The sequence below is a fragment of the Prunus persica genome, chromosome G6 (assembly GCF_000346465.2).
Source record: "Prunus persica cultivar Lovell chromosome G6, Prunus_persica_NCBIv2, whole genome shotgun sequence".
NCBI lineage: Eukaryota > Viridiplantae > Streptophyta > Magnoliopsida > Rosales > Rosaceae > Prunus > Prunus persica.
Genome location: NC_034014.1, coordinates 6,445,601 through 6,455,950, shown reverse-complemented (window position 1 = coordinate 6,455,950; position 10,350 = coordinate 6,445,601). Strand labels below are relative to the sequence as shown.

The 10,350-nt window shown below is 35.6% G+C and overlaps 2 protein-coding genes across 4 annotated transcripts; one reads left to right on the top strand and one right to left on the bottom strand.

The window, feature by feature from the left end:
• On the top strand, window positions 269–6,943 carry LOC18774526 (phosphatidylinositol transfer protein 1). Of its 3 annotated transcripts, none has more exons than XM_020566463.1 (10): window positions 269–586; window positions 1,294–1,324; window positions 1,447–1,595; window positions 2,368–2,459; window positions 2,572–2,579; window positions 2,680–2,751; window positions 2,890–3,057; window positions 3,811–3,906; window positions 5,100–5,219; window positions 5,796–6,282. In XM_020566463.1, the coding sequence occupies exons 1-10, from the start codon at window positions 567–569 to the stop codon at window positions 5,826–5,828; spliced, it is 789 nt and encodes a 262-aa protein (XP_020422052.1). In that variant the 5' UTR covers window positions 269–566; the 3' UTR covers window positions 5,829–6,282. The 3 variants fall into 3 exon arrangements, with proteins under 3 accessions (XP_020422052.1, XP_020422053.1, XP_020422051.1); XM_020566464.1 differs by having other exon boundaries at window positions 5,786–6,282; XM_020566462.1 differs by lacking the exon at window positions 5,796–6,282 and adding an exon at window positions 6,384–6,943 and having other exon boundaries at window positions 279–586.
• On the bottom strand, window positions 7,050–9,746 carry LOC18773858. Its single transcript, XM_020566461.1, has one exon. The coding sequence runs from the start codon at window positions 8,858–8,860 to the stop codon at window positions 7,280–7,282; it is 1,581 nt and encodes a 526-aa protein (XP_020422050.1). The 5' UTR covers window positions 8,861–9,746; the 3' UTR covers window positions 7,050–7,279.

Below are 10,350 nucleotides of genomic sequence, written 5' to 3'. Positions count from 1 at the left end.
TTCTCTATTTTAATTCCCTTCAAGAAAAGAAAATCTAAAAAGAAAAAAGAAAAATCCAGCCGACTTGAACAATGCAATGAGGTGTCATTGTCAAGCAAATAAAATAAAATAAAATAAAAAGATTCAATTCAAATTATAAAAATATAAAAATATCCTTTCTGTTTTCCTAATCCACAGACACGACATCGTTTCGTTGCACCGGGTCTAAAACGCGTGTCTAGAACGTTAAAAGTCAAGAAACGAAGCACTCAAAAAAGACCCTCGCGCTCGATTGACTTCGTCTCTGGGGCTCTTTGCTAAAATGCGTTGTGAGTTGAGTTGGTGACGTGCCTTGTTATTACAAGTCCAACGCATATAAAGAAATGAGAAAATCTTCCTTCCCTGCACTTGGCAAACAAATTCACAATCTTTCTTAAGCCTCTGCCCAGACATCCTCGGTGTCTTTTGTCTCTTTTGTGCTTTCTGGGTTCTCATTCTCCTTGTGCTTTCTGGGTTCTGTCTGTTTCTTTCCACATTTGAAGCTCAGCATCACAATTTGGTGGAATTTTAAGCTCGAGCCGGTAGAAATGGTTCTGATGAAGGAATTGTATCCTTGCTGTTTTGCTTTTTGTTTTGATTTTATTTGTGAATTCTGGATTATGGTTTGAATTCTCTGATGGCCTTTTCTCTGGCTGCTAAGAAAATGCCATTTGAACTTAATTTGTGTTGTTTTACTGTAGGCTTACTTTGAGTGGGCAGATATTGGATTAACACAATTGAGCAAAAATTTTTTGTTATACATTATGGACTAGTTTGTTCAATGCATACAAGTCTACAGTTACTGGCCTTTTTGTTTTTCTGTTTTTAGTTTCCTTTTTCATGTGGGCTTGGAGCATTAAACATTTCCTTTTCTTTGGTTGCCAAGGAAATGAAGAACAAAGAATAAGAAGACAAAGTTTCAATTTGTGCTGTTAATTGTGGGGGGGTCTAAGGATAATTTTTATTCTGGTGCTACTATGATGAAACATCAAGGGATTCAGATTTTAAAGTTTAATGTTCTTCTTATACATTTATGCCTAACCAAACTGAATGCCACTTTCAAACTTTTCTCTTTTGCAAGTAAACTTATATGAAATATGGCATTAGATGAAATTTAGAATACATATATATATATATATATATATACATACATACATACATACATACATTCCAAAAATCAGTTCATTCTTACTACTTTTGCAATGCCATAAATCAATTCCCTTTATTTTGTGGTTTCCTTAACTCTTGACCTTTCAATTGGGGACTTGCGTGAAGTCGGATTGTGATGCCCATGTCGTTGGAAGAGGTAATTAACAAGTTCATAATTTTGTATTCTACTAAAATGCTTAGCCATTAGTTGTTAGAATATTACTTTTCACTTGTAAAAGAACTATGGAGTACTTGTTGAACCACATGTTTGAACTGCAGTATCAAGTAGCGCAGATGTACATGGTTAGGAAGATGCAGCAACAGAACACGACCAGTACTGAAGGGGTTGAAATATTGGAGAACAAATCCTTTGAAGATGATGTTATTGGAAAGGGCCACTACTCTTCCAAAATTTACCGTCTACAAAGGTAAATCAATACACATAATATGTGGTCAGTTTAAGTTTCTGCGAAATTGGCAAGTGAAAGGCGTTCCCCTAGTTTTAGAACCCGTTATTGTTTAGTGAACAGTGAACAAAAGATTATCTTAGACTGAAGATGTGTTGTTTTATAGGAGTACGGAGAAACCTGAAAGGAACCATAATCACCTAGAGACTTTTGGTCTACGTGGGTTTATGTTCTGTGATCTAGTTAACAGCGAGTCTTGTTTTCTTAGGCTTCTATAGGTTTTGGATAGATAAGTTCAGATTAATATATTGATGAAGGTTTTCAGGCCAAAAAAAAGAGGTCATATCTTGATGAAGGCATTTATGTATCAATTACTTTCTCTTGAAATATGGAGATTGAAATTGGCACCAGTTGATTCACGAAAGGGCTGCGGATCAAAATCTGTACTATTATCTTGTTTCCTTCCTTTTGTTTTTGCTTTCTCTGTTCTTTTTGTGGTGCATTGCATTTGCGGGACTGTAATGATTTTTGGTAACTCCTGTACAGCTACATTTAAATAGTTTATTTATGTCGAGATTTATTTCTTCAGTTGAAAGGATAATTTAATATATTAGTTTGATCCTGATTTCACCACATCATTGATACCACTTAAGTTCCTACATATACGATGGCCTTACTATTTCCTTCCTCTTTATTTTTGTGAAGTAGAACGATTGTTAATACTGTTTCATGCAGACATTTAATTTATGAATTCCAAGGTTACATTATCTTATTCATACATTTTATTATCCAGCAAAGCTCCTACTTGGCTCACCACTTTTGCACCGGCAGATGCTCTCATCATGCAAGAGGAAGCCTGGAACGCATACCCAAGATGCAAAACAGGTTTTCCATGTGTTCTTGATGTCAATTTTTGAATATCTTGTTTATTAAACACACTTTAAATTTGTTTTAACATGGTTTTTGGTTGTCTGCAAATGGATGCTCTACGTCACAGTAATCAAGGTAACAGAATTCTTGTCCATCTCTGAAAACAATTAATTGTCCATTTACATTCTTAGAATTTATCATTAAAAGAATTTAGAAGTTGTGTTGCATTTTGCAGTGCCCATACTTTACCAAGTTTCAGCTGACCATTGAAACAGTTCACAGGGCTGACAATGGGCAGTCAGATAATGTAAGTTTCTAGAAAAGTTTCTGTTGTCTTTAGTTAAGTTTTATTTATAACTCTATTTATAGTGGGAAATTTATAATTTAATGTCCTTATACCCTACTTTTCTTTCTTGTTCTTCTCTTTGCCACTTTGAAACTAAAGGTGCATGGTCTAAGTAAAGGACAACTAGCAACCAGGGATGTGGAAATTGTTGATATTGCTTCGTCTGCAAGGGATTACTGGAGTTACGTCGTTAGCAGTAGCAACACAGACTTATCCAAATTTACGTCAGCGAAAACTGGCCGTGGTCCACTTTTAGAGGGATGGCAGGTTGGAATCTTCCCTACCAGTAGTTTAACCATGTTGTTTATGAATTTACGACATGTCAGTTACTCAGTTTGGTTTATATATATATATATCAGTCCCCTTCTATTGAGGGACACCCTTTAGGGTACCCTACAATTTTTTTTTTCCAACAATTGAAACCATCTATTTTTTAAGTCTTCATTCATAGATGATCCTTGCAAAAAATTAGACAAATCAGAAACCATTTAGACATCTAATGGTGTCCTACAAAATCAATGAACACGGTGCTTTAAGAAAGTACAAAAATTTCAATAATTTAATTGAGCGGTCAAATGATATCGGATTCAAGTGATTTTTTGTAGAGATGATCTTCGAATGAATATCTACAAAATAGATGGTTTGGATGAATGAAATATAATGTATGTTGGGCCCTACAAGGGTGTCTTCTCTCTATCTCTCTCTCTCTCTCTCTCTCTCTCTCTCTCTCTCTCTCTCTCTCTCTCATTATTGTTTTTCTAAAGATCCTGTGGTATCCGACTTTATGATAGGGAACACAAATATGTGGAGAATTGCATTGTTTAATTATGCCCCCCAAGTGTCTGGCTGGAAACAAAAAACGCTGTACATGTGATAAAGCCTTAATCTTGCATGTGCTTGGATATTACTTTTTACATGGATAAAAAGTCTTGCAAACATTTGCACTCTGATTTGCCTTGTCACTTGAGTTCTCGTGCAAATCTAGCTTTTAATGTGTTAACTATTGTCCAAAATTTTCAGGATAAGTCAAAGCCAGTTATGACAGCCTACAAACTCGTCACTATTGATGCACCATATTGGGGTTTTGGCTATAGAATTGAAAACGCTTTGCTACTGGTAGGGTCTCTTGGATTTTGAACGTGCACATTTATTATTTTTCAGAATGCAATGATGCATGCAATAGCTAGGCAAATGCCACCATCACTTCTGTATATAATATGACACTGACAATTGATGAGTTATATTTATGATAATAGTCTTTTATATGTTAAGATTTGTTTTGCGAGCAGAATGAGTCAACATCTTATTTTTGTCAGCAATAAAACTTAATGATAAGAAGAGGAAATACAGAGACAGGAAAAGTAGTTCCTACTCTTTCAGCTCATTAGAGAAAGTACCATAGAGCTAGACATTGGAGACACCTCTAACCTTGTGCTGATGGTAACTCATGCTTATGTAATAGCTCTGAACTTCCATTTGTCAATTAACTATATGTCGTCACGGACATACTGAGGCCAAGTTCAAAAAGTCAGTATTTTTGGCGTCATAGAAAAGTATTAGAATCTTTTAAAGGAGAAAAATTTTAAATTGTTTAAAGGGATAATTTCAAAGTATCAGTTGGAGAATGAGAACAGAACAAAAGTTATTTTTCAGTAACTTCTGTTGTGCAAGAGCTGCAAAATCGTAGGTTAGAACGTACACCATATAGATAACGGTAATTGCAAATGTGTTGTCACAATTATCATATATGGGTTGTTGATAATCTTTTTCATAGGAGTTTACTTTTGGGGATGCCATCTTTGAATTTAATGCTCTAGTCATGCTTATTGGGCATGTCAAATCAGATATGCCCAACCATTCTATATTTTTTTTTTCCTGAATCATTCTATCTGTGTTGCATTGTAGTTAGTTACCATTTTCTCCTACGTCATATATAAAAATTCAACTTTCTTGATGGCATATTTTATCTCTATCTGATTGGCTTGAAAACATCATAGATATGAGAAAAGCATTAAAAATCCAATGCTATGATCAGCGAAGTGCTGGCCTCTAAAAAGTTGTTAAGCAGTGTTTGAGGTTACCTCGTCCTCTTATGTACTTCATCTTTTCTCTATTAATAAAAAAATGTGCTTTTTATTTTTTAGAAAGTTACTAAGCGATGTGTGAATTTTTTAATTTTACATCTGTTTCCATTAATCTTGCAGCACATGGTAATTATTTTCAAATATCTATTCATATTATCAAATCTATGTCCACTCTATCTTCGGTTATACCTTTTTATAGTGTTTTTTACTGGAATATTTTTATAGGGTGAACGGGCTCTTTTCCTAGAAAGTCACCGGAATTGTTTTGCTTGGATCGATGAATGGTTTGGGTTGACAGTGGAACAGATACGTGAACTTGAACAACAAAGTGACTCATTGAAGGAGGTATGAAGGTTCTATACTTGACAACTCTTTGGTAGACGTGAGATTGCATATTTTCTAAATTTCATTAGATGTCCAAAGCAAAAGAAAAAAGGAACTCCATAGTGATCAAATTTAAATCATAGAGCTTTAAAGTAGTTATAAGAATTCATATTTGAAGTTATGCTTTATCTATATGGTGGTGATAATTTACTAAAAGTCTCAATCTGGTCCTAGTTCAATTTGAATAGTGTCAACCTTGTAATTTCCAATTAGTGTCAATTTATTCCCTACAGTATCGCAATCTGATAAACGTCAATCGTGCACCTCTGGTCTTGTCTAATTGGGACCTTCTATCCAATTCTATTAATCAAATTAGACAAAAAAGACCACTTGTTACACGACACAATCTCAATTTCACTAGACACTGCATTTTCCACAAATTACCTAACCAATCCATATTTACCTGACCACGGGAGAAGCATGCGGTCTTTATCAGACTCTTCTCTGTTTCCAACAAGAAGTTTGATGAGTTATGGATTTTGTTATCTGGATTATAATTTTCCTAATTAAAACTGATTCGTTTGAAGATTTTTTCAGATTCAACATTCTTGTGAATTGCTATATCCGTAATGGATCATAGGATGGGTTAGCGATCACTTTCCAACTCACATGCATATGGAGGGAGTTACTTATATTTGGACTTGAGATCACATTGGAATTATGTGGATGTTTTCTTTTCCTTCCAATGTGGTTAATAGAAACAGATTGAGGAATCCATCGGTCATAATTGAAAAATGTAGTGTTAACATTGTTCAAGTTGAGATTCAGCAAACTAGAGGGTGGTAAAAGTGTACTGAGCTCTTTTTGTATCAATTTGTCCTATAGTTACATCTATTTTGTCATTTTTGTTCTTCCGGCTCAATTGTTTCCGGTCATTCAACTTCATTTCAGAGTGAACTATAGCTGGATCAACTTGCTTAGAGTGTGGGTTTTTGTATGCCAGCGTGTTCTAGGTATTCCTAGTCTTAACATTGAAAAATGTAAATGACAAATACCAGAGTATGCTTGGCAATTGCGAACTGTAGTTCTATTTTAAAACTGAACATTACATTACAAGTCAATTTCTGCTATCTATTAACTTGCTTCCAAACCAGTTTTTAATGACTGCTGTTATATTCTACACAGGAACTTGGGAGGCCGACTTTGGTAAAAAGTGTGGAAGATTTCGACCAGAGATTATTACCAGAAAGTGAAGATATTTATAGTGGGCAGAGAGCTCAACTCTCAACTTAAATCCACACAGCAAGGGCTTTCATTGACATGGAGCAAATTGTTTATTCTTGCGTTGGGTTCTAATGACAATCACATCCGCCCATCGCATAACAGCAGGCCCTCACCTATTTTCCTATTCGACTGCGCCAGAGGTACTGAAGGAATGTCAGTTGACATGCAAGAGTTGAAATTGTTTTCCGGCTGATACATTTGGCAGCATAAATTTGACAGAAGAGTGTATAGCACGCTAACATGTATCGTAGCCAGATAAATTATCAAAGAAGGAAATACCCAGATAGGAGATTTTCTGTTTGTGTTGTTGTACCACAGTTACATAATACATTGTTCTGTTACATTTACAAAGAATTGTAGATCAGCTTGGTGGAAAGCACCACATTCATAATTTTGTCTCAGCCCAAAATACATGCCACATTTACAATGATAAGTTTATATACTGAGAATGCTACAATATACTTTGTTGTGCAATTTGCATCAGGTTCATTTTGGAAAAAGTGTCTTCCATGACAATCTGGTAGGCCTCGAACCGAAAGCAACACCAGTCTTCCAAATCAAAAGGAAAATGGGCTCCTTGGTAAGAAATTGGTACTTGTAACAGTTACATTTCGGATTCACATTGTAATTCAGCTACAAAAATTTCAACCTAGTACAAAATGGCAAACAAACTTCTCGATTCTTTCTTTTCTATGAGAGAGAAAAAAAAAAGAACTATCAATGTCAAATTCACTTGTAATTGAAACCTCTGCTGAATTGAACTTCCTAAAATCTAACTAATAAACAAGTAAACAGCTCTACCCACCAATATCTTCATCGTCTGTCTGATGAGGAAGTTGGTTGAGATCCAAGTTGAATTTTGTAGGATCTGTTCTGATCTCACCATCTTCTAAATCCATGGGTGCTACTTTAGCTGTTCCTCGAGCTTCTTTCACTGGTACTCCTTTATAGTTGTGACCTCTCTTGTGGCCTCCAAGAGCCTGACCCGTTGAGAACTTGCAGGGGCAAATATTGCACTCAAACTGTTTGATGCCATGTTCCACTGCTTCAGCTTCTTCATGGTATTTTCCCTTCTCAGCAAATTTAGTACCAAATTCTTGAGTTTTTCTTGCCATCTGCTTGCGGGTTTGGTAAAGTAAAGCAGTGTCTTTTATGGGTTTTGTACCTGTTTTCGAAGTCGACTTCATCGTCATCTTTTTTGGCTTCGTCTTCCAACTAGTTTGATCATCATTCTCATCAACATCTTGCATAGAAGCCTTTCCTTTACCATCAAGTTTCAATTTGATCTTGAATGAAGGTTTGCCTTTGTATCCAACAGGTGATTTTTGTATTGGCTTCTTCACTGAAAGTTCACCAACTTGGTTTTCCACATATTTACTACTAAACCCAGAATCTTCATCCATGTTCACATCACTGATTGTATCTGATCTTCTGGATCCAAATTCTTGACGCTTTGTTGGAATCTGCTTGTGGGTTTGATCAAGCAAGCCAATGTCTTTCATGGGTTTTGTACCTCCAGTACTTTTACTTGCCTCCATGGTACTTTTCTTGTTACTTCTACCATCACATTTGATTTTTTTAGATGAAGGGCTGCCTTTGTATCCAACTGGTGATTCTTCTATTGGCTTCTTCCCTGCAAATTCACCAACTTGGTCCTCTGCATAATGAGGCATTCTTTGTCTTTGGTTAGATAGACCACTATTCTCTGCATGATTAGGCTCGGTTTGGTTAGCAATTAGACTCCTGCGTCTCTGTTCGATCTTGGTCCAGTTTACTAAGAAATTTGCTACATCATTATCTGTCTCTATGGTGCGGTCAGATAAACTACTATCACCATCATCCTCATCTTCAGACACATTTTCATATGAAGAAGAAGAGTTGCTTTCGTCACACGGGGACAGAGCAGGCCCCGGAGGCCTGACACCCTTCCAGTCTCTTTCTCGGTGGAGTCTCATGTGACCGTGCAAAGATTTGATTGATGGGAAATTCTTGTTGCAAACATAGCATGAAATTTTGTTGCTGTGATCATCACCAACAGGACTATGTGCTTCCTTCAAAGAAAGATGTTTGTTCTTGGGCTTAAACAAGTTTTTGTTCTTCTTGGGAAGAAGAGATTGATTGAAGTGAACTTTTATGTGACCTCCCAAAGCTTTTCCATTTTGAAATCTCTTACCACATTGCTCACAAACCCGATCTCCGTTTTGATGATGAACATCAATCTGTACTACTTGTTTACCTTTCTGATCATCATGTAGTTCTACTTCTTGTTCTGACTCTTGTGAATGTATGTCCTCATCATCATGATCCATGCTTTCTTGATCTTCTTGATCTTCATCATCTTCTTGGAGGTGTTTATTTTTCGCTTGGAGCTTTTTCATGAAGAAGAATTATAGAAATCGTTTTGTACTGGGATTAGGGTTTTAACTAGAGAGGCTGCTTGTTAGTTTATCTATAACAAACTCCAAAAGAAAGTTACATTTTCAGTTTTATTGAGACCCTATCAACAAGGTTAAAGCCCTAATTGATTTCCTAGGAGTTCTTGCTTTGATGTGCTGCTCAGTTTTTTTTATTTAATTTTTTTTTAGTGACAAAGAATCGTCCCAATTAATTCGTGGTAATTAATTAAGATTTGATTGGAGTTTTTTGACTTCTAGGGGTTGGCTCAAATCTCTGATTCTGATCCGGCCAATTATGAGTTGTGTCCAGGTTAATATGTTTGCGTATCCTACAAGCTCGCTGTAATTAAATTGGGTAAATTGGGGTAAAAAACATCGTTGGGTAAGAGATAATTGCTTAGTTCAAATTGGACACAATATTTTTATTTTATATTTTATTTTTATACACGCTATGTTGGAGGAGGGATAAATCGAACCTAGTACCTCGAATGCAACAGTGTAGGGGTAATTACACTTAACTACTTGAGCTATAAGTCACTTGAAGGACACAAGAACGTAATTTCATACTGGTTTCTGATTCTGTGTAGGAGCTTTTATTTTTTTATTATTTATAAATAATTATTTTATTTTAAATACAAGCGATTAAGGGAGGGGGTTTACACAAATAGTCATTGGGTGTTTGAGGAGTTTCGAACCTCTGCTTACATAGGTGGAGGTGAAAAAGCTTAACTAACTAAGCTATTGTCAGTGCATGAGCTACTTATTATTTAATCTTTGAATGGTAAAAGTCAGTGCTGGTAAAAAATGAAGTCCAAGGAATCACCTACTTCCATCTGCACCAAATTCAGAATCTGGGTCCTTTGTAGCCATAGCCAAAGCCAAGTTTAAGCCCTTGAAGACTGACAAGACTTCAAGATTCACATATTGAGATATGGTGAGGGTTTTATGGCGTGGCAAAAAAATGAAAATCTTTGTACCCTGATAAGACAGAACACTTTGTAACAATTTAATATATTTTAATTAGTTAAATTATGTGCGTTAATCCTTATTAGTTTAATTAGAGGATCCATATCCAATTTAACCATGGAAAGAAAATTAATCCACCAAATTTTCAAGAGAAATGGTGACATAGCTAGTCAACGTACTTTGACATTTATTAACCGTTATACATCAAATTCCTTTGAAGTCCACAAGACTCCATTGCTAATAGATCTCGTAACTAGTTCCATGTAGAATCAATTAGAACTTGTTTTACCTCTCTTCCTAATGTTGAATAGATTTCAAGTTCGAGTTCCTTCGTCACCGATCAAAAGAAAATAAATAGTCCCATATTGAATAAGGCCCACAATTATTGAGAAAAAGTTGTGGTGGAAGTCTCATGCTTGTGCTAACTTGATGAGGTCTAACCACTCCAGGAAAACCATTTGTTCATACTTAAATTTCATTTTTTGCATTGGTACTTCATTTTAGAT

Coding starts and splice junctions, on each gene's coding strand:
- LOC18774526 (XM_020566462.1), top strand. CDS start 567: ATGGTTCTGATGAAGGAATT. Junction 1,596..2,367: donor AAAATTTACCGTCTACAAAG/GTAAATCAATAC, acceptor TTTATTATCCAG/CAAAGCTCCTACTTGGCTCA. Junction 5,220..6,383: donor AAAGTGACTCATTGAAGGAG/GTATGAAGGTTC, acceptor TATTCTACACAG/GAACTTGGGAGGCCGACTTT.
- LOC18773858 (XM_020566461.1), bottom strand. CDS start 8,860: ATGAAAAAGCTCCAAGCGAAAAATAAACACCTCCAAGAAGATGATGAA.